The sequence below is a fragment of the Grammomys surdaster genome, unplaced genomic scaffold (assembly GCF_004785775.1).
Source record: "Grammomys surdaster isolate TR1022 unplaced genomic scaffold, NIH_TR_1.0 167, whole genome shotgun sequence".
NCBI lineage: Eukaryota > Metazoa > Chordata > Mammalia > Rodentia > Muridae > Grammomys > Grammomys surdaster.
In genome coordinates this window covers 10,470,327-10,494,963 of record NW_021604615.1, presented here as the reverse complement: position 1 = coordinate 10,494,963, position 24,637 = coordinate 10,470,327, and the positions used below count along the sequence as shown (strand labels likewise).

Here is a 24,637-nt window from a genome sequence, read left to right as displayed (position 1 = left end):
CTTAATTCAGAGAAAACTCAGCAAGAGATAACAACAAATAATATTTCTTATGTTCAGTAAAACAAAAAAGAGAACAATGAATAAAGCTCCAGCTGCAGAAAATGGCACATGGCACCCAAGAAGGAGGAGCATGCTGCCCTTTGGGTCCTTTATAGAAGAAATGCTAAGAAAGCTGGCTCTCTCAGAGCATGGCTGTTAAGAGGTGTTGAATGACAAGTGACTTCATCCTGTAGACCACTAGGAAGGACTGTCTTCAGAACATGCATTAAAAATAGACTTGGCTCAGCAAGATAGCTCAATGTGTAAGGGTGCTCGTCACCAAGCCTGGCCACCTGAGTTTGTTCCCCCAGGTTTCACGTGGTGAACGAACCAAATCCCGGTCTTTGTCTTCTGACCTCCACATGGGTGCTGTGACATGTCTTTCACTCTCCTTCTTTCCTTCCCTCCCTCTCTCTTTCTCTCTAACACACACAAATAAAAACATTTTTAAAATTTCAAAGCATATATCTGGGTAGGTAGACCTTTAATCCTAGCACCCAGGAGGCAGCAGCTGGCAGATCTATGTGGGTGTGGGCCGGCCTTGTCTACATAAAGAAATCTGTCTCAAAAGCAAAACAAACAAACAAACAAACAAAAAACAAAAAAAACAAAAATAAAAAATAAGGAAAAGAACCATAACTGGTTAGTGTTTGCTAAAGGGAATACAAGTCTATTTGGTGATGACCTTGCTCTGTAGGGAGCAGGAGGGCATAAAAGAGGGGAGCAATTCAACATTCTTCCCACATGCCCACCTCCAGCCCTCTACAGGCTTCAGGTACCAGAGCCTCCCATTTTCTTAGGCTCCTAGTTTTCACAGTTATCTCATGCTATAAGTGTTTTATGGCTTAATATTATTGTAACAGAATCTCACAATGTAGTCCTGGTTGCCTAAAACTCATTATTTAGACCAGGCTAGCCTTGAGTCCACTAAGATCTTCCTGCCTCAGCCTACAGAACACTGGGATTAGAAATGTATACTCCCATGCCTGGCAGGAGATAATATTTTTTATTTATGGTTTTAATTTTGCTTTTCTAAGGGTCTCTTTATGTCACTCTGGCTATCTTGGAACTCCTAAATAGACCATGCTGGTTCTGTCTGCCTCTGTCTCCAGAGTGCTGGCATTAAAGATGTGCACCTCCACACCCAACTAAGGAGTTAATTTTAATGATTGGGAAGCCTAGTTCAAGTTCCTAAGCCTACGTTATTTTGGCTGAAAACCTGCAAGATGTGTTAAACAAAGTACTGCGTGTTTGTGAGCCTCAAGCTGATTTTTCTCTTTTAAAAAATAATAACTAAATGTGCCATGTGTCTGCTAAAAGGAGCTAGCTCTAGTTGCCAGAAAACTCCTTTACAAGGTATCTCTGATGGTCCTTCTCTGTAGACGTTTCCTCAAATGTCTCTTGAGGTGCACAGTGCTTTAGAGGTATCATCGTTGTTGGAGAACAGAGAAGTTGAGCTTCAGGAGAGAGTTGAAACCTTCATGCTAGCTGGGTTGCCCCTGGCAACAGTTTATAGCAGCCTCCAGGAAGGAGTAAGTTCCCAGGAAACAGCAGGGCAGACAGGAGGAAACAAAGATATTTGGGCTCATTGGGAAACATATTCAAAAATATTTTTGAAATAATATGCGTGCCTGAAAATAATAGTGTTAAGTGTTAAAGAAACATTATAAATATGGCTTTGCTTGTATTTTCATTTCATCTTGTCTACTAAGCAAAGGAGACCATTTTAAGAATAGAAGAAGTGGCTCTATTCAGGCCTGCTTCTGATTTGGATAGCTGCTCTGTGCCCCAGCCCTGGAGGGGACGATAGCTTTTCAGGTGGCATTCAGCAACTCATTGCAAAGTTTCCTAGTTCCAGATGGTCTGAAGTTCAGTGTCATTTAAAACTCTAACTTTAGTGGTAAGATATACAAGGCGGAAGGCTGGCTGAATGTTTCCCCAGTGAAACACAGAACAGTCTTCTTGGTAGCACCTGCCTATTGAGAACAGGAGAGTACAGAGCCACGACATTTTCAGTTTCTATAATACCTCTGCCCATATGGCACTTTCTATTTAAGAAAGACATTTACATCTGCCACAGCTCGCTTCACTCTGAGGGGTAGCTGTTACAACTTTCTATTTATAGCAGAGATGGTATAAGTGTTGGCTCTCATTACAACATGGGAGCAGGTCCGTGGAGGTTCCTGGAATGCTCTTCTCAAGCCCACGCTGGTGTACACAGACTCAAGACCCAATCTATGTGTTGTGTACCTTTTAAGAATGCCAGCATGTCCAACCTACAGTTGGCAAAGTAAATCTTGCAAAGTGATGTCGCCTAATGAGTGGATTTCCATCTTACGGGACACACAGACAAAACGTACAACAGAAGCTAAAACTGTGGAGCGGTTTGTTGCCTACAGGAAGGGAAAAGGACAGTGGGACTATTTCCAAAGCAAAGCTCTCTTGGGAGTTGGGGGGGGGGGAGGAATCATGGTGACTCTTATCGTAAGAACCTATTCATATTCCCATAGGAAAGCCTGAGATAAGGGTGCCTTGCTCTGCATCCTTAGGACAGTTGTACATTGTACAGCATCCTCACTTTGAGGTCACAGTTCAAGAAGAAAGATGGAAGGCAGATAACTGAGCATGCTTATCTCAAAGTCTTAGAGTATGTGTTCAGAGCAAGAAGACACCGCTCTTCCGAGTGTTCTGGATTTCACATTACACTGAACAGGGTTTTCTCTAAGTTGCTCAGAAGAATAAAGCAATGTGCTCACTGACCAAGCAGATTTGTTCAAATTTCTTAGATGACATATCCATGCAAGGGTTTCTCCATTTTATTTCCCTCCTTTCTGTCATTGTGAAGAAAAGGAAAAACAATACAAGTCAACTGATGGAATAAACTTTCTTTTGACTTATGACTCCAGGGAGATAAATGTCTATCATGGCATGAAGGCAGGACAACAGGAACAAGACATGGAGAAATCACATCTTTTACAGCAAATACAAAGCAACAAAAGAAATGGGAAATGGTATACAGCTATGTACTCTCAAAGCCCACCCCCAGTGACATACTTCCTCTAAAATGTTCTACCTGCTAAGCCTCTGCAAATAGCATCACCACTGTGGACCAAGGGTTCAATTCCTAAACAACATTTCTCATTAAAACCACTATACCTGAAAGGTACCAGCCTCATTTCGTGGCTAACAATGTCGCCACCATCACTACCAGGAAATAGTACTTTTTACTGTACTCTCTCTATCACTTCGCTTTAAAATTATTTTCAGTAATATTACTGTACTTAGTTTATGCTATGAATAATTTAGGATTTTAATTGCCTATGTTTGTGTCTAAAAGTCTACTGAGATTTAAAGTACATTTCAGCTAGACTATCCAAATGAATGGGCAACCTTCAAGACAATATTTAGGAATGACACATTGTACAGTCTTTCCCCACCTGTTTGAGAAGTGTCTTCATTTTGAAGTGTATTGGTAAATAACATATGATCAGCTCACTAAAATGAGAAAACTCACCAAGTGAGATGCACAACTTTGACAAAAGCTTTGGGGGAAAATTGGTTACTGATGGGCTTAACTTGTGAATAATGCTAGTGTATCACTTTCTTTTTATATGCTATGGCTGCTCAGTGTCCCTTAGTAGCTCTATAAGCACAGCATTCCTGTAATGTAATTTAATTTAGCAAGGAGAAATAGCATTAAAGAAGTCTTTTGGTGATTTTACATTTTTTTAAATTAGCCCACAAGTAGCTGGATCAAAATAGAAAAATGAGGAGGAAAAAAAATCACAACTTGAAATATCTTGGTGTTTCAATAAAAGAATTTTTACTTTAGAAATAATTAATCCTGCTGAATACTGTAGCAAGCAGTGCAGGTGTGTGGGGGAGTGTTAAACAATGTTTCTCTGATTCATTTCATACTTAAATATAGTCACATGGTCACATCAAATATTTAGATTTTATTTATCCAAGTATAGCAAGGGTCAGAATAAAAATGCTTTTCTTATACAAAGAGCTACATTTTGTTGTGTTGAGAATGGGCTCTCTTTCTTTTTACAATGGACTGGCTTAAGATGCTGTGACACAATTCATGCAGTCTCATAAGGTTGTTCCAGAAATTCAGTGGCCAGTGTTGTGTAAACCCAATAGAAGGCACAAACCCAGTAGAAGGCACATTATGGCTCTATGTCTCTTAGAGGTGTCTGTGTCCTGTATTAAACATAGTTATAGCTCAGTAGATTGCCTTCCATCCCATCAATGTTGGATTCATTGTGTTAAATGCATATCTCTATTCATCTCTTTTCTCTCTAGCACAATGCCCAGCAAATGAAGTGCGAACAGCTTCTTCTGGGGTGATTCTCAGTCCCGGGTACCCAGGCAACTATTTTAACTCCCAGACATGTGCTTGGAGTATTAAAGTGGAGCCAAACTTTAACATTACGCTCTTTGTGGACACATTTCAAAGTGAAAAGCAATTTGATGCACTGGAAGTATTTGATGGTAAGACTCTTCTGTGTATGTGTCTTAGCATCCTGAGGATCATAAATGAAAAACACCATCTTAATGTCTCAGTACCAAGATAAGCCAAACTTGTTCCGACAGCAACAGACATCTTCCTAAAACAACAACAGCACAAATGATTCATAATAAGGTCTGTGCTTTCTCAAATATCAGGTGGTCTTCAAACAGCACTATTGCATTGTTCATGGATCTGATTTTCTGTATATTAAATGGATGTGTGTATGTCTCTAATTGTTTACAGCCTGGTGCTGTCTAAATCATGACCAGACTATGATCAAGATCAAAAGCTAGAGAGTAGACCAGAAAATGACAGTAGGAATTTCTGTCAGATTAGCAGTGGCTCATGGCTTGTATCACTCTGTGTTCAAATATAATTTTTTTTATAAAGAGAAAGGTCACTGTTTTATATTGAGAACTTCTGCAAGAGATGGCATTTTCTCTGCACTTAACCACTGTGCCCATCTTATCTTGGCAGCACAGGTGCTATTCTCTATTTCAAGAAGAAGTAAGCTGAGCATACTAGCTGTCTGCATCATTTTCTCAGAGTGTACACTCTCTATATCTCAGATGTGGATTCTCTTAACTTTCTTAAATGCCAGAACTCAGTGAAGAACAGTGCCTGACTTCCAGTCATGATTGGCTGCTGAGATGACATCACTGGCTATTCTGGCAGATGTGCCTGCACCTCTCCTTTCTAGGATATTGTGTTAGATACTAGGTAGAGACATGCTTTCCAGAACATGCCTAAACACTATGATTTGGACAGAGATCAGGTGAAGATTAATAAGGGATTTGATGGAGAATTAGCAACTCTTGAAAATGCACTCTTATGTTCTGTCAGTAAAAATGACATTTCAAGTGTGGCAAGCTTAGGATAATTCATTTCCAAATGGCATATCATTTCAGAGGTTACATGATCTTGTTTAACAGCCATGCCAAGACTTCACACAGCTCATCTTCTGCCAACTTCCACATGAAGTAGGGTCATTTTTTTGTAGGACATAGACAAGACACTTTGCAGACAGCCTTTGGAGACCATCTTTCATAACAAGAAGAATCATTTCTAGAGACCTCCACACAAACCTCCACATTTTTTCCTTGTGGTTTTTCCTCATGTATTCTTGCAATTGCTATAACCAAGTCCCTGCTGATGTGTACACAACAGAGAATATTTTCTCAGACTTGGTGAATGAGAGTCCAGGACCAAACTGTGGGGAATCTGGTCTCTGAGTCTCTTGTTGACATGTAGGTGTGTCTGCTGCTTGTGGTCATCATACGGTTGTTCTCCGTCAGTCTGCATGTTGATCTAAAACACACCATTCACAGTGGAGCCAAGACCCACCCCTGCAAACTCATTTCAAAGTAGCTCTCTCTCTATAGAGCACATGTCCAAAGAGAGTCACTCTCTGAGTTATTGAAAGCAGGAATTCAATGCATGTTTGTGCAGAGTCCAATAGAGCCTTGAACAGCTTTATCCATGGTAAGTTCATAAAAGTGATTTGGGAGTAAGTGGAAGTGAAGCTGTGATCTGTCAGCATTTTCCATGAATGGAATGGGGGGTGCCCCTTCCCTTGCCCTGATAAATTTAGATTATAAATAGCCACAGGAGTCTCATTCTCCCATTTGCTCACACATTTCCCATGAGTGAACGTGTGAAATGCCAAAAAGTGGGTAATGTTTTTAAGATGAGGAGATGCTGTTGCATCCATAAATAGAAAGGGAGTGGAACACAACTCCTCTTTCTAGAAAGTGACTTCTCTCCCAAGGGACATGAAGATGCAGTCACTGGATGCTGTACTGGGCACTTAATAACCTTGCTGTATAAACATTTTGAAAACTTTCAAATCTACAGAATGAAGAAATATGCCAATGATAACTTTTAGATTATTTTCACATTTCCTGGATCCTTGCTTCTTTATAGACACACAGAGATTCATTCATACTGTCTACTGATGCATAGTCTACCCCTAGCCCTAATGGGGACAGTTGTATCCTAAAGAAAGAGAAGTGGGTCATTGTTATGGATGTTTCTGTCATTTCTGCTTCATCCCTGTACTCATTCATCTATCTTCTCAGCATCTATCAATCCATCTCCTCCCTCACCAACCCATCCATCATCTCTCTGCACATACAGTTCTTATATTGTATAGTTCTTATATTGACTGTTTCTGAACTACTATTATACTAATCTACAGCAGGCTCTTTTAGACATACATATGTTACTTTTGAGCTCATCTGTATAAATTTTATTATATGTACATTATTAATTTTAGATACTCTATAAATTTAATTTCTCCTCATGATATTTCCAGCGCTTAAAGGAAGTTTTGGTCCAAAGTTTATTATGAGCAATAATATTGGGATATATTTGCTACATAAATAACTTTTGTACCTGTGTGCTAGAGTTGATGAATTAAAACATCAAATTTACTGTGTATCATCAAGTTGTTCCCCAAAATGATTGGTTTTACTTATACGCCACTGACATTGCAAGAAAGATTCTAGTTTTCCATATCTGTAGTATATTATAAGTGATAATAATGAAAAGATGTTCTCATGTTTAAATGTCATTGTTTCACTGATGTATTTCATTCATTTCCATAATATGTCACCAATAATTTATGTATTTGAGTCTCCTCTCTCCTTCCCCACATTGTTTCATTATCATGGAACGCATTTGTTATTATTTTCATTTGAATATTTTTCTTCGCTTTGGAAAGAAATAGCTATCTATTGTACACGTGTATACACGTTTAATCAACAGCTAAGAATGATCTGCATTTTGTAGGTACCCGCATCTGAAAGTTTTGTTCTTCTGTTTTCTTTAGGTTCTTCTGGACAAAGTCCTCTGTTGGTGGTCTTAAGTGGGAACCACACAGAACAGTCCAATTTCACCAGCAGAAGCAACCATCTATACCTCCGCTGGTCCACAGACCATGCAACCAGCAAGAAAGGATTCAAGATTCGCTATGCAGGTGAGTAGGAGGGCCTGGACATCATCTGCAGTGGCTTTCAGTACCACATTCATCTTAACACTCCGTCTAGGTTATGGTGAAATTCTGACTTCTGACAAAGATCAGCAAGAGAAAGAACATAGTGGGGAATTCCTTAGAGTGAGAGCCCTAAACTAAGGAGAGAACTTGATTAATATGTTATAAATAATTGATTAAAGAGAAAATATTAAAATTTTACACCATGGACAATAAAGACATTTGCCCCAAATTACAGCAATATCACCAAAATTAGCACTAACTTTGGGAACAAATGAGAGTTTGTCAAAAATGGTATAAACAGGAATCACTGTTATCCTTAGCAAGTCGCTCTATTGCATTCTATAAATCTATGTTTACATATGCCTATACTTTACATACTATTCTATATCTTATATAAACCTTTACATCATATGTTTACATTTGGCATACATATAGGTGTAGTTTTATGTGAAAATCTGAGTTATTTTATCCTTTCTCCATATTTAATCATTGTCTGTAAGTTATTTGTCTTAAATTAATTAAACGTTCCAGTACATTAATGAAATGATAAGCCCTATGTACAGTGTTCAATGCTGTCTGACCCAAACCAGTGTTTCTGTTACCCCATGAGAGCAAGGGGGACTTAATTTCTGGGAACAGTTCTGAGCTCCTCCCAGTAAGTGGGGATATCGTGGAGATCTGTCTTCCTTGAATGGTAACATCCAACTCATTAGATGCAGGGTCTTCTAAAAGGCTTTTTCACTCCTCTTGTCAATGTATGTTTTCAGGGTGGAGATCAGCCCCAGGGATCAAAGTGGATGTTAGGGACTGGAAGATTCTATCCTTCACTTGTTGAAAGAGATTAGAAAACCTCATCAACAGCCAGACTTTGGAAATTGTGGTGTTGAGACAGCAATGAGCAGGGGATTCAGACATTCTTCCCCTGAATATGTGATAAAAATGTGTTCAAATCTGTGCCACAGTACCTAAGCAGGGATTGGACACATGGTCTTGTTTTGAAGAATAGATGCTAACCACCTGTCAGATGGGCAACCATGAAATTTTGTTTTCTCATGGAGGTATACCTGGATATGTCATATGTTCACACATATACACACATGCATATAATCTGTGTAATATACCTACATACAGATTTTTTCCTTAAAATTCAGACTCTCTTGTCAGTTAGGAGTTCATCCAGAGGTAGGCTAGTGAGTTCTAGCCCATATTATGTGGTCCACACAACCACATCCCACGCAGCTGCACATTGCATTTGCCTGGCATACATGCTGTGCCTCATCCCAGTGTGAGCCTGGGCTTTGTGCTGTGTGATAGGAGAATGGATCTTTCAGAAAAGGAACTGGGGCTTCCCAATTCTGAACTTTCGTTGAATTGTTGTTTTCATTTATGAGCAGGCAATCATAGGGTTCTGTAATATAGTAAGCAGATCTGTAAAGATAGAATAATTGTATTCCTTTAAGTATATAAATCAGATGTAGGACTTTTCAGCCATCCAAATATTGCCTTCATTATGTGGAAGATTATGACTTTAAAGCCTGTTGGAGCTAGAGAGACTGCTCAGAGATTAAGAGCACTTCCAGCTCTCACAAGGGACACAGGTTTGGTTCCCAGTACGTCCAAGGCCTGTAACTCCAGTTCCTGGTTTCTGATCACTGAGGGTACTTGCCGGCATGTATACCCATAAAAATTGTGTGTATGTGTATTAGTGTGTATACGTGTGCATGTGCATGTGCGTGTGCGTGTGCGTGTGCGTGTGTGTGAAATATTTAGAAAACTAATACTTGAAAGCTTGTAAGCTGGAGAGATGGCTCATCGACTAAGGACACGTGGTGAGCTTTCTTACAGAGGATCCAGGTTTGTTTCCCAGTGTCCACATGGTGCCTTATAACTACTTGCAACTCTAGTTCCAGATCTGACTCCCCTTTACTGGTCCCCAAGTGTACCAAACACACATTTAATGCACAGACATACATGCAGGCAAAACATACATGCACATAAAAAAATAAAATTTAAATAAATAAAAACTGATAGCCATCTCTAAGTTTAAAAAATGTCTCCTAGAAAAAGGGGATACTTGTTACTAATATAGATTTCCCTTTGTAACATAAAGTTCTACATTTTCAATGCTTGAGCAAAGAGTTTACCCTAATCTCATGTATAAAATAAATGTTTTATGTCTGTACCAAAATAATCCATCAGATGACTAAAATTTCTTGTTCTTGATTGAAAAAAAAAACCTCCAATGCTTGTTTGGTTTTTTAATTATTCCTTTTTTAAAATGTAGAGAATATTTAGGTTGCAAAATTGGTACCCTAAGCAAGGCCACATCACTTCTTACCCTTGTCTTTATGAATGATATCCTTAGGGTACCTTGTGGGAAGCCCACTATGAAGAAGATCTGCCACTTCCTGGCTGTGCTATAGTCAGCACTCTGCCTAGTGTTAAAACACATCAGTGGAGCCCTGATTGTTCACAAGGAAACTCTGCGGAGCTCATAGACTCTTACTTGAAAAGCCTGTACTTGCTGCTCGTTTCCCAGCTTTGAAATCCCTTTTGTTTACCACGCCTGTGTCCCAGGTTGGTTTGTAACCTCCTTGTGTCTGTTTCCCTGTCCCAGCTCCTTACTGCAGCCTCACCTCTACACTCAAGAATGGTGGCATTTTAAATAAAACCGCCGGGGCAGTGGGGAGCAAGGTATACTACTTCTGCAAGCCTGGATATCGAATGATTGGCCACAGCAATGCAACGTGCAGGCGGAACCCAGTGGGCATATATCAGTGGGACTCGATGGCACCACTTTGCCAGGGTAAGAGATGGTTTCCACCCAACCCCAGTTGCTGTTCTTTGTTCTGATTTTAATTGTTCTCTAAAAATGAGAAAGATTGTGCATAAGAACTGGTGAGAAACAGAACATTGGTGTAGTTGTTCCTTTGATCATTGATGTGACAGATACCCAACGAAAAGCAGCGTAGGAGAGGAAGGCTTGTTTTGACTCATGGTTCCTGGGTATAATTTATCCCAGCAGGATCCTAGCAGGATGGTTTGGTGGTTCTAGGCTATGATGGTCAAAGGTCAAGGCCCCTTGCTCATATCCCTGAACAAAGATGCTAAAAGAAAAGGAATACTTGTTCTCAGTTATCTTTGCCCTTCCTCCTTTTGTTCAATATGGGCTTTCAAGTCATGAGAATGGGCTACCCAAATTCAGGGTGGGTCTTTCTTCCAAGTCAGTCCTCTTTGTTAATACTCTTGCCCACAAACTCAGAATCTCTACAATCCTTGGGATTGTAAATCCAGTCAAATGGCTAGCGGAGACTTACCATCACAGTAGGTTTAAAATGGTACAGTTCAACTTCTCACTGACAAAGCAAACAATGCTAGCATTTGCAGAAGGCGCTGTGACCCTGCACTGTCTGGATTCAGAAAATGAACAGGCAGTCCCTAAGCTGTGGCTACAGTTACTCTAATTATAATGTGTTCTTCATCTTGAATCTTAGAACAGGCACCACCCCATTAAAATTCAAAATAACTTTACCTGATCATTATGTCAAAAATAACCTATCAAAAATACTCACTTCCTTGGTTTAGATTAAAAACTTTTCCTTTGACTCACAATATTTGTTTTTCATTTTCTTTGGCTGTTTTTTAATCTAGAGTTTATTAATGTTGATTTCAATATTTCATTGTTTTTAAATTTTATGTATCAGATGCATAGAAACTAAATTTTCATGTAAAACATTTTAATGTAGACTTAAGGGTTTGAGGTGGCAACATTTTCATAGTTTTGTCTTACTGAGATTTATATTCACAATAAACTCTCTCAGCCTCTGAAAGTCAGTAGAAAGCTACAAGTGGATCTTAAAATCAGCAGTCATATTTGCCTCCTATATGACCTGTTCAGTTTTCTACAACTGCTGGACAAGAGTGTATTGGACACGGATCATGTTTGTATGTCCTCAATCACATCACTGTTATCAGAACAGTACCTTGGTTTCTGTTTTCACTTTCTGAAGTCTTTGTTAATGTAAGATAAACAGTAAGGTATCTCCCAGTAGCTTATGTTACTCGGAGTGCTAAAAGCTTCCTCCAAAGGCGGCTACTTGGACAAGAAAAAATAACGCTTATTTCCTCTCAGTGTTTTATGACTGTTGGTGTATAAAGTGCCACTGGAGTCACTTGACGAGGCACTTGTCACATTTAAACAAAGCAACACATTTGTGTCCTCACAAGACAAGTATTTGGAATTACATAATTTCCTTTAAGATGCTTCATGGAGTACCAGAATCTTTTGGTCTTTGCTGTTTTCATTGGCTTTGTTTTGGTCCTGGTCTTAGCGAATCCAGTACATTGGCAGGAATGTTACTCAAGTGAGGAATCAGGTGAGACACGAGAAAATCCTGAGACCTTGGTGTCAAGGGAACACCTGATGACCTTACTTTTTTCTGCTCTTTAAAATGGGAGTTTTGATAGTTGGCTGTCCAAATATTGGAAGACTTAAAGATTGAGGGACACTATATCTTCCAATATAATGTGAAGGTAGCTAGTGCCATTGGATCTGGAAGGGGGATTCACCTGGCACTTGCTCCAGGATTATTTGGTACTCTAGGCATCCCAAATGACAGGGCTAGCAGCCAGGCCTCCTCATCCATGATGGCTTGTTCTTAAAAAGTGGCTCACACAATCTCTGTCGTGACAGTCTGGGAAGGACAGGAGCACCAGGCCAGATGTCATCCATGGGTTTCTGAGAAGTGAGGGTTATTTTTCTCTCTTAGCTTGACCTTTTAAATGATTTCTCTCAGCAAAGCTGTCTTGGTTTTTTTATCCTCCCTGATAAAGCCAGGCATATCTCCTGTCCTGCAGCCTTCATTTCCTGCCTCAGAGCTAGAAACTCTGCCAAGCAGCTGTTTCATTATCAATACACTGATCTTCATCTTGAGGAGCAGCCTGTGCAGGAGCTGAGATTTGCTGCGCTATCTCGGAGGCGCAGTTAAGCGGGAGCATCACAGAGCACACTTTCAAGCTGCCCCTGTTAAACAGTACAGTGCCCACACAGCTGTTTATTTGAAAGCTGATGCTCAGAGCCTTGTATGAGCTGGAGCTCTGGTATGGGCTTGCCTCCCTTTGTTTTCGACTTGCACTTTGCTTGCGTTTCCAAGGGCAACAAAGTAGAAGAAAAAAAAACTGCTCTTGTTCGTAAACTACACAATTAAGCTTTTGTTCTCAAAACTCAAGCTTTTAAGACATAAACCATTGTTATCTGTTGTCAGATCTTAGTTTATTCAAAGATAGACAGAGTTGAAGAGCAGAGTGTCTCTGATTGGAGTGATTTCTCTTATCGGGAGATGACAGTTTGACTCTGAGCAGTTGATGACTTCATATCTTTCATAACTAACTTTGAGAATTCTATTAGCTCTAATTTGTTTAAAAATCACATCACACACAAATATACACTGCACCCTGAAATTCCAAGACCCAAAGTCTTTATATCTCAATGAACTTCTATAGAGTTCAAATTATCTCACAGAATCTTAAAGGCTGTGGAGGTAGGCAAAGACATGGGAGGGTAAGAGCTGTGTTTTCTGAGGTTCTACTTATGCTGTTCTTTAACTGTATGAGTATGAGTTCCTATGGATGATGCTATCCAAGGAGACCTCACTGTGAACATCTGAGAATCAGCTAGCTTTATGACCTCGGTATTCCAAACACTGCCTGCTCCCAGAGCTGCCATCTTCCTGAAGGATCGGTATCTTTACCTTTAAAAGTTAATAGCAAAGCATCCTTTATGAAGCTAAAGAATTCAATCTGAAGCCCTGGAGTAACTAAATAATTGATTAATTAATTGGTTTATTTAGTAAGTCATAATGCTTTTTTTTACATATGGGCATAAATCACAGGGGTTAATCATGACCCTTGGCTTCAATTTCATATGCAAATTTACTTCCATAATGCCCTTTTGTCCTGGGAGTAACTCAATGGCTCTAGAGATGGAGATTTATTTAGAAATTAATGGAAGTTTAAATGCAATATTAAAATGATGACTAGGAGTTTTACGTGTGTGTCTCTCTCCCTCTGTCTCTGTCTCTGTCTCTGTCTCTCTCTCTCTCTCTCTCTCTCTCTCTGTGTGTGTTTGTGCACGTGTGTGTGGGTGTGTAAAAATAGATTATAGATAGTATGTGAGCCATGCTCAAAACTGTAGGCATATGCATCAAAACCCTATTTAACCCAGACTTCCAAATTCCAATAAGAAAAATGTGAAGTGAGGTCCATCCATTGACCCTGGATCAGTAAGGAACCAACCTCACGCATGTTGCAGGTCTGAACTAGCGGCTGTTCTAAAAGTTAAGTGTCCTACTCCTATGATTTACTGAGGGAGGCTCTCCCAAGGGTGTGTGTGGGCCTGTAGGGGCTCTTGCTTGAGGTTTGGCCTCGGGATCTATAATTTCAGAGCAGACACTCCATCACCTGGTTTGTTTGAAGTAGCAACCGAAAGTATCGGCCTGAAACCCTTTCAAAGCACAAGGTACAAGAGGTTCCATTGAAAGAGGAACTGTCGTATGATGCCAACACAGACATATTAGTGTCACTAGGCGTTCAGTGAGCACTTGCTGACTTGTCTAAAGTCAGCACACTCAAGTTGCTGAGCTGGTGACAACTTCCTCTTCTGCATGGTAATAGACCGTTATGATCTGACTTCTTTCTGTGAGGAACCAGGCAGTAAACCAGGCCATGCATAGTCTGTCCTGTTGCATTTGTCTTCAGTTTTTTGATCCATTTTTAGTGTGTGAGTTCAGAACACGTCAACTGGAGACTAGTTCTGACTAATGACCTCATGTCTGCCAACATTTGGAGTGATAGGAACAGTCAAGTTCAGGCCATGCTTCAAAGTACAGTTCTATCACTCACCAGTGTGCAAATCCTAGCTCAGGAGTTTTCCCAAGGGAACATCATTTCCCTGGATCTTGTGATAAATTAAATAATATATCTCCCCTGCCCATGCTTAATGCTGACAAGTACAACAAATGTGGCTCATGATTGAGGTAATGGTGAGGGTGTGTGTGCCAAGTCATTTCTCATAAGATAGCTGGATGAAGGGTGTAGGGAAAGAGTTTTAATCACAAGAGGGTTACGAGTTCCCCAGGTTGAAACTGGCTACAAAGACCAGCTGTGACCCTGACATGAAAGAAAATTCTGTGGTGTATCAGCACTGCTTGCCGTGGAAATGTAGGCATGTTCTATAGCATATATAAAATGGAGTTAAGGTGAGAGAAAGGCTCTGGCATTTGTTTTCCATTTCTGCAGCATGGAGAAGGGTGGGAGCAGCGTGGGCAGAACAGAGGGAAGAGTAGCACAGAACATTTGATTGAGCATGCAGGACCTTGATAATGATGACTTTGAATTCAATAAAAGACCAAGAGTGTAAGTGGTCAAAAGTTTGGGTACAACTTAGGCCACTGAATAATTGATGGGCTTTCATTAAAGGGACAGTGTGGCCATTACTTACAAAACTGATGGTTTACAAATTCCAGGCCCTCTAGAAGGTAAAGCTGTCTGAATGGGATGAAGTTCCACAGGTAACTGAGGGAAAAACCCTGTTGGGTATATAGAAATAAATGTGTGGTCCACAGGAAGCTGACTTTGGAAGATTCTTAAAGAATTCAATGTTGAATCGTCAAGACAAGCAGACTGTCCAGTGTTTGCAGAGAACTGGGTGTGATAGAGTCAGGACAAGACAGTGTACTAGACATTGTCTCCATTGGACTGGGCATCAGTCTGAGCATCTGAGGAACAGGATGTGGTCTGTGATGCCAATGATGGCTTTTTTCCATGTGGTTTCTAACATATGTAGTGCAGTTGAGAGGAATCATCTTGAAACCAGGCCAGGTGATGTTTTCCCTTTTGTGATTATGATGGAGTTATAGGAATGCCTATCAGCAGGGTCTAAGGATCCTGGGATTTAGGTTTAGCTCTAGATATTTTGACACCTGGGAGGTTCCAATTGATGTGTGGCATCAAGAATCAAACTACACATACCTCAAAAGAAGATATGTGGTCCAGAACCTTAGCAAGGTAAACAGATTAAGGTCACCTGCTTATTTGTATTTTTCATAGTTTAATGTATTTTAATAGCAAACTTAGAGATACAGAAAATAAGCAATAACAACATACATACATGTATGCTTCCATGCAGGACAACATAGTTTAAAAAAATACAGTGATTGACTTATAAGAAGTATCAATAGAAACGTAGTTATTTTTTAAGATATCTAAGTGCTAGCATTGTCCAGGAATATTTCACAGGTTCATTTACAATGGCTATAAAATTGCACCACTGAGACATGCTCCCCGAGACATTTTGACTTGTGTTAATGCTTGTACTCCACGTTCATATTAAAAATTCACACATGAAAATATAAAAACTGCCAACACCTGATTCATGGCCCTGCTTTTACACTCAATATCATAGACGTCGTTAACTCTTGACCTCCTCGGGGAAAATATCTAACATTCAGGATAACAGGAGGAAGAGGAAAAGATATGATTTATCTTTCTTTTGAGAATGAAATGTTTCCCCTCCATGTTTCTTAAGCATGTTCTATGTATGTATTGAGCTAGCTGGGCACCTTCTGGCATAATATTACATGTTTGGCTTTGCTGACACACAGGTTGGTATTGTTCAGCTACCTTCTGGATCTGTTGTGAAGTCCTGAGCAAATTTTCACACCCAAGATGGGAAGCAGAGTCCAGTAGCAGAAGTTCAGTGGGATTCTGATAGTGTCGAATTTCACGGGTGCCACTCACATTGAGGATTCCTCTCCCTCCAGTGGAGCGTGAACTTTTGAGAGCAGATTTATTAGCTGATTATCTCTGATTGCTTTGCTAGGAGTAGATTGTAGGCTATCTGCTTTGTATGAGACGAGAGATTGAGAGGAAGAGAAGGCCTGAGAGATTGGTTTTCTTGTGCTTGCTTTTCAATGTCTTAAGTACACCTTTGTACTGCTTAGATTTTTTAGGTGTTTGTTTAGATGTTATCTTTTTTTTCCAAGTGAGGTTGATAATTATTTCAGTGTCTGAATTTTAACTAGGATAGGCATGGGGTAGCAATCTTTATTTGAAAAACAGTTTTCTAAGAACAAGCAGCAATAGAAGAAGTAAAAAAAAATAGTTAATGTAAAAATTGCTCATATACTCATATATACATATAGGGAAGAGGGTATTAATTCAGAGATCCAGACTAACTGCTAGACCAACAGAAACAATGACTGGTAATGAGTTGTATGAAACCAAGAGTTGCATGGACACAAGAATTTAGAAAGAGCACATGAGGAAATTGCATTAAATCAAAGCACGCTCTTCGTAGATTGAAGTAGGAAATTTACATCTCAGAGATACGGATCTTAATTAACCTAAACATTAGCAAGGGCTGAAATACCTGCCCAGGGAAATGATCAAAATGTGAAGTTTGCTATCCAGAGGAAGTGTTAGATTTTCCCATGATCTAAGACATAAACAGCAGAGAGGATGAAGCCATTAGCAATGTAATTTTTTAATTAATGAATGAAAATCAGAAAACTCTGCTTTATAAGGCAGTAGAGTTATGAAATTCTTCAGCAAGTGACATCAGGCCTTGATAGCAAGTTTTCGGCTCAGGTTTATACAGAGAATATGACTATTAGGGGAATGCGGTACTTACCTTGAACCCCATGAAGAAGATCAGAGGAAGGGATATGACAAATTATTTTATTATCTTACTTGTGACATGGAAGAGCTGTGCTATAGGTGAAGGAGCAAAAGTTCAGCACCAGGCATATGGGGTTAAAGTTGCCTTGACTCTACCTAAGCTTTCATTAGGATATACACTCAATATCTGAGTGTGCCCTGTAAAAAAAAGATGATTGTAAGGACTGATATGGAGTGTCTCATACCACTATGGTTACTCCAATAGTGGAAAGAAAACACACTTAAACAATAGGACCTGTTATAAAATAGTCATATTAAGTCATGTTGCGCTGGAGAAATGCATCAGTGGTTAAGAGCACTGGCTGATCTCACAGAGGACATAGATTTGGCTCTTAGCAGCCACATGGCAACCCACTATCTTCTGTAACTCCAGATCTGGTATCTATAGGCCCTGCTTGTATGTGATGCACATACATACAGTAGGCACACACGCATGCACACACATACACACACAAAGTGATCCTTGAAAAATATTTAATAATTATAAAATATGTGTATGATCATAAATATGACTGTTAATAAACTGATATAAAATTTTATTATTTAATTCATTTATTTTTCACATTTTTGTACATAAGAATAATATTAGCATTGCTTACATACACATGGAAGGTATTTATTTGAGCAAGGGCAGTGTTCCCATGGCTGATGCACTAAGGAATATCAGTCTCCCATGCCTTGCCTGTAGCTTCTCTAGGAGTGTTGATGAGCACAGATTTGCTCAGGTCTTATACAGTGACATTTATAAAGAGCTATGATGTAATAAATGGATAGCATTGACTACAACTGTATTTCATTATTACGGAGAGAAAATTGCTTCACCTTATTTTATTCTTTCACAGTCTCAATTAGCTGTTCAACTATGTCAATTGGCAATAAAGACCACTCGGTCTTTGTCCCTCTGTCTCTTCTCTTGCAAAACATGGATTCTCTCCATGGCCTCTTCCACTTCCTAGAGCTTAAATCAAGACTGACAATCAAGGAAAGTGGAAGTGGTCATCCTGAGACAAGTAGACTTGCTTTGAGGACTCTGGGGTTAGACTAAGCATGGATGCCTGCACCCCATGAAGATGAGCGCATCTGACAGGAATTTGAATAGGGTGGTAACATGAGGAGAAGGGAGAGGAGGTTTTGATAACCTCCTTTTTATGGTCACACATGGTCAAAGGCTTTGCCATGGACACTGTTGGCAAATGATCTCTGATTATTATTCGAAATGTTCCTTTCTGAGATGGGTGGAGGATGTCATAGTGTGAATTGTCAGTTGCCTTTGAGCTCTGGGCCAGGTTCTGGGTTTTCAATGGAAACAAAGAAAACAAGAGAAAAGAGCTAAATGTTAGGAAGGCCAGGGAACATTCTAGATTTAGGTTTCATTCCTTTCCTCCCTGTTAGCAACTAAATTATATCCTCAACACTTCACCTGCACAACTGTATCACCTGCTAAAGTTGATCATAAAATAGAAAAACCATCACGTCAATGAACTTTTAGTAACTAGTCCTTCATTCCAAAGATGTGAGGCCAGAAACCTCATATTGGATAATGAGCTTAAATGGCGGTACCCAATTTTCTGTGAAGTTGGAGATTCTGCTCTGCACAGTTTTCTCTATTGTGAAGTGTTTGGAATTTGCAGTCTCTGCTGGGACCTTGGTGAACAGATTCCAGTCTGTATACAATGCATGTTGACCCTGAAAGATAGTGTCTGTCAGAGAGAAGCCACAGTATGCTTTGCTGTCAGACTCTTGAGTGTTTCTCTTGGAAGTTTTTCAAGAAACTAGGTCAGAAAAATAGAAAAGACATACAACTCAACTAGTCAAGTGTCCAGGTGTCTCATCTCCAGAGACCATGGGATGACATCTCCCTCCAGCTCCATGCAGAGTGGGTTTGCACAGGCCATGTGGTGTGCTCCAGCTACCTACACACATGATCAGAAGATTCACTTCAGGTTCTCTGACTGAAGCAAAGTTCAAGAGAAACTAAACTCTAGGACTTTCAAACAACTGTTCAATTGAACATACTTTGTCCGTTTTAAGAGAAGCTGCAGTCATCAGATTGGGATGGAGGGCAGCTCTCCTCAGCCTACATTTCTTTGAATTGTCCATTAACAATTACAGAATTTGTAGGCCCACGTATAGTTTCTTTTTCCTTTAAACAATGAAATGGCAATTTTGCAATGCTCAGTTTCTTCACTCGGTGAGTGATTTCAGCAGACTCTGATGGGGCAAGTGTCCAATGCCTTTGAAGATAAGGAAGCCATCCTCTACTCTTGTCCACCCATCATGAGACCTGAGTGTCGAATTGTATCAGTTTGTCAATTCTCTGTTACCAATTAGTATGACTTTCCAACTTTATCACTGTATTTTAATGCAGTTGTAGATTTCTTCATGAGAAGCTTTGAAGGCATTTGTCTTCTTGTCTGCCCTCTACCTTCCTCTCCATACATTTATTCAGAGCCCATCCATTCGTTCACTCACCCAATCACTATGCTCATGTCTTTATGTGCCAGTGCTATCTATTGATTACCTATCACTTATTCAATCATCTATAACCACCTAATTATCCATGTAGCTACTGTCCTCTATCATCTGTCTGTCTGTCTTCTATACATATATCTTATCTATCAATCATCTATTATCATCTCTTTATTGATATAACTATTGTTCCCTATCTATCTATCTACCTATCTAGTTATCTATCTACCTATCTATCATCTTTCTATCCATTCTTTCAACTATCTACCTATCACCTATCCATCACTATATTCACACGTATCTACAATTTTCTCCCCTTCCTCTGTTGCTGCTGTTTTCTGTTAGACATCTCCTACTTTGGTTTATAAACTAAGACAACCCAATATCATGTCTTCCCTTAACATCCAAGGAACGCTCTTCTGGCCTGACAACATTTACTATCATCTTCCCACTGAGCAACAGCTGGCCTGAGTGGCTGAAGAACCAAGCAGTGCTGCAGCCTTCAGACATGATTTCAGTAGAAACAGAGCAGGCTCTTCTTTGAACTTTACTTGCCTAGAAGCTTCCTCCTCTGGGTACAGGAAAAACATAATGTAGACTTTTGATCCTTTATTCTGAAAATCAGCTGGACTGCTGCTCATACCCACTCACTGAGTTCCTAAGTTAGTGGCTTAAACTCAGTCTGCATTTTCAAGTACTGGTAAGTATAGTTCCTAAAAGAATCATTAAAACTTTTTCTTGAGAAAATATATGATTTGCTAGCGACAAGTGTTAGGAAATAGAATGTAAGGACACTCCTCTCTGCATGAGTCTTCCTCTATTGTCCTGTCAATCACAAGAGACTTTCAAGTTTAGGAGTCATGCTTAGGTCCACATTATGTGCCCTAATCTTTATTTTATTAAAATTCAGACAAATATCCAGGCCAGTGATTTTGAGAATTTATTATGCCCTTCAAAGTCAATTATCCCGAAGTGGTGTTCAGTGGGGCTGGAGAGATAACTCAGCTGTTAAGAGCATCCAGAGTTAAGTAGCTCTTCCAGAGGACTCAGTTCAGTCCGTGCACCTACCTGGTGGCTTACAACTCTCTGAACTCCAGTTCTTTTAAATCTAATGTCCTTTTCTGGCCTCCTCAGGCACCAGGCACACACATGGTATGTAAACACATGTGCAGGCAGAGCTCCCATACATGCAAGAGAAAAGCAAAAGAAGACTATATTTGTTCTCTTGAATGCTCCATGATGAGACACAGTTTCACTTGTCCATAACAAGGGAGCATTCCTGCTGTTCTATGTCTGACTCCTATCAGCTTGCCCATGTACCTGTATCAGGGAAACACTGTGTGGTTTTGTCATAGTAAAATCCCAGGGTATAAACTTTCAGGGTACAAAATCCACTTATAATGCCATACCACCATCACCACTGTCTCACCCCAGCATGCTTTCTTCATGCAGAAATTTTGTCCCACAGAAAGACAATGCCTGACCCCGACCCCAGACATGGACATTTAAATTCTTCCCTGTTTCTAAAATTCTACCCAATCCCTAATATAAGTAGAATGAACAGGTTCTTTCCTTTTGCTGCTGGCTTTCTCATTCCCCACAGTGCCCCCAGATTGTCTCTGTTGTGTTGTGTCTTATAATATCCTTCCTTCTGGAAGCTGGGTACTATGTATATGTCAATGACATTTTGCTATCCATACATCCTTTAGTGGAGAATTGAGCAGTTTCTCCATTTTAGTGACTGTGAACAATGTTACTGAAAATATGAGTGCACAGTTATATCTCTTAGACACTATATTTGGGCACAAACTCAGAAGTAGAATTGTTAGGTAACACCAAGGCTCCAGTCCTAGGTGATTAAAAAAAGAAGCACTTATGTTGGAGTGTGTGTATGAGAGAGAGAAAGAGAGAGAGAGAGAGAGAGAAAGAGAGAGAGAGAGAGAGAGGAAGAGAGACAGAGACAGAGAGACACAGAGAGACAGAGAGACACAGAGAGACATACAGAGAGAGAAGGAGAGAGAAAGAGAGAGACAGAGACAGACAGAGACAGACAGAGACAGAGAGACACACAGAGAGACACAGAGACACAGACAGACAGAGAAACAGAGAGACAGAGAAACAGAGACACACACAGAGAGAGAGACAGACATACAAAGAGAGGGGGTGTATGAGAATGTATGAGGGTCAGAGGACAAATTGCAGACATTATTTGTCATCTTCAACTGTGGTTGCCAGGATAGAGCTCAGGTGGTTAGGTGTAGCGGCAGGTGCCTTTGCTCTCTGAGCCATCCTGCTGGGCTACATTTTTCAGTTTTGAGTCCCTTTGAGGAGAAGGCTGTTTCTAACAGTGACTATCATAGCTCATTAACAAGGGGTCAGTTACACTTGTTATTTTTTAGCTTCTAATATAGTTTTTGTTGTTCTTATTTTTGTCAAAGCCAGGGACAAATAGCTTCAGACCCCAAGAGTAGCAGGGGCAACCTCTGAGCGATCAATATTACAGAGTGTGATCCTCTTATCACCTCATGGTGGCCACCATGCATGTGCCCCTACATGAGCTATGTCTGCTTATGGGACATGGAGCTCTGGGTAGCAGCTCCTGAGATGTTGGAGTCAGAGCTTGAACTCAAGTGGTCACCTGTGTCTTAAATTCCTCTGGTTATCTTTCTTTAGATGCTTGCTTTTTTTGCATTAAAACTTTGCTTTGCATTCCTAAAAAATAAATGTTACTTTTCAACTTTGTTATCTATACTTCTCTGTGGCTTTGTGCCAGTAGGTGGATGATGCAGCTGTATTTTACAGCTGTGTTACATGTGTTTCATGTTAGGTACGTTACCTACGCAAATATTCTGGAGATTCTAAGACAAGACCAGATTCATCTTAACCAACCACTTGCATGATGGCATGAAAGGAGTCGTTTGTGATAATTTTGTTAGTTGCAGTTTTTTTTTTTTTTTTTATTTTGTCCTTGGGCTATCTTGTGCTAAATGTTTCCAAGAGTTTAGAAGAGCTGAAAGGCCTCTCAGTTACATTCTGGTCTATTCTACTGTACAGCTGACCATTGTCACACTGCCCATGGATTTTAAATTGCTCGTCTGTATAATTTAGGTTCTTCAAACCCCACTCTTAACTCCCTCTATCCATCCTTCCTCTAAGCAACTATCTTCAGCCCTTGTAACAAAGTGAAAGACATTTCTCAGGCTAACCCGTGGCCCTGCATATTTCTACAGTTCCATTTTCATGGCCAGTAATAGACTTGGGAGCTTCTGTCTCTCCCTCTTCATGTGCTGTGGGTTTCCTTTTGTTCCTTACAGTCCATTGATGTTGAGTGTCCATGAGATGCAGTTAAGCTTCAAGCATGAGGTTTATTCATCACTAAGTATTCAAAGAAGTGACTTGAGAAATCTAAGACAGAGAAGAAAACAGACAAAGGAGCCTCGGGAATATTAGCAAAAATGATCAACTGCACTGTGGCCTTTGTTTTTAGGATTACATTTTGAAAAATTATTTTTATCCTGCTTGTCTGTTAATTAGTAGGCTGGTACTATCTTGATATTGGACAGGAAATTAAATCTATGATCAGAGAGGTGATATGACCAAGAACATCACTGGCTCTGGGAATATTCAGGATTAGGCTTGACACCTCTGAACTTTGGTCTAGATCTTTCTCATTTCTGTTGATGATGGCAGGAGCAGCCTGGGAGACTCTCCACTGATTTTTCTGAGATGTGTTTGTGGGTAGTAGTCTGGTGTCAATAACCAAGAGGTATCTAGTACCTGAGATATGAGCCCTATCACAGCTTTGCACGGTTCCTAAAAATTCAGGAAAGGGAGGCTAGAAAGAGGTATCAGTGGTTCAGAGCACTGTTGTTCTTCCATGGGCTTGGGCTTAGGGTTCGATTCCCAGCATCTGCATAGCAACTCACAACCATCTACATATGTAACTCCAATTCCCAGAGATCTGACAACTTCTTGCTTCCTTGGCTACCATATACATACATGGTAAGCTGACGTATTTGCACATAAAATAAAAATACATAGTAACAACAATAGAAGAAGTCCAGTAAGGGTATAATAGCCCTAAAAATATGTTATTCACAATACACATTAGTGATTGATTCTACCTTTTGGCATGTGTTAAGGGTTGAATGAGGTAATATATAGAAAATACATTTCCACTCTCCCAGGGGATTTATCAATAAATGTCCCAAGTAATTTTGTCTATGATAACAATGTTGATAAATGGGACTGTGAGCTCTAAAACCTCTCCATTCATATAATTTTCTGAGTCTATGGACAATACCATTGGAGTGTCTTGTCTGTGGAAGGTCAGAGAGGTGATGTGACCAAGAACATCACTGGCTCTGGGAATATTCAGGATTAGGATTCACACCTATGAACTTTGGTCCAGATCTTTCTCATTTCTGTTGATGATGACAGAAGCATCCTGAGAGATTCTCCACCAAGTTTTCTGAGATTCTCCCCTCAGTTAGTTGTGAATCAGTGGTAGGTCTTTTCAGAAGAGCGATGGAGTAGGAACATTTATTTTTACCTAGTGGTTTAAATATGGAAGACAATGCTGGCTTTAGTTCAGAGTCTTAGACATATAATCCCATGGGTTGAACAGAGTAAGGAATCACAGAAAGCAAGTCACTGAAGGCTGAAGAGTCAGCAGTGGCCCTCACCCCAGCTCCTTTAATGAATACTCTCCTGGGGATAGAAGCTGTACTTCAAATCTCGAAGCAGACTGCTCATTACTGAGCAGACCATGTAGAGAAGATTCTCCGGAGTCCTCCAAAGCAGAGTTCACTTTCCTTTGAAAGATTTTAGGTTGAACAGAATCATCTGTAAGGCTGTCTGACTTGGCCCCCTGGGTAAGAGCT

At 40.0% G+C, this 24,637-nt stretch overlaps 1 protein-coding gene across 1 annotated transcript in view; it reads left to right on the top strand.

Annotated features, from left to right (window-relative positions):
- The window catches only part of Csmd1 (CUB and Sushi multiple domains 1), a 1,525,237-nt gene that overhangs the window by 1,426,361 nt on the left and 74,239 nt on the right, over window positions 1-24,637 (top strand). Inside the window, exons 47-49 of the mRNA XM_028766288.1 lie at window positions 4,348-4,536; window positions 7,386-7,532; window positions 10,168-10,356. Coding sequence (XP_028622121.1) covers window positions 4,348-4,536; window positions 7,386-7,532; window positions 10,168-10,356 — 525 coding nt within the window. The remainder of the gene's footprint in view (window positions 1-4,347; window positions 4,537-7,385; window positions 7,533-10,167; window positions 10,357-24,637) is intronic.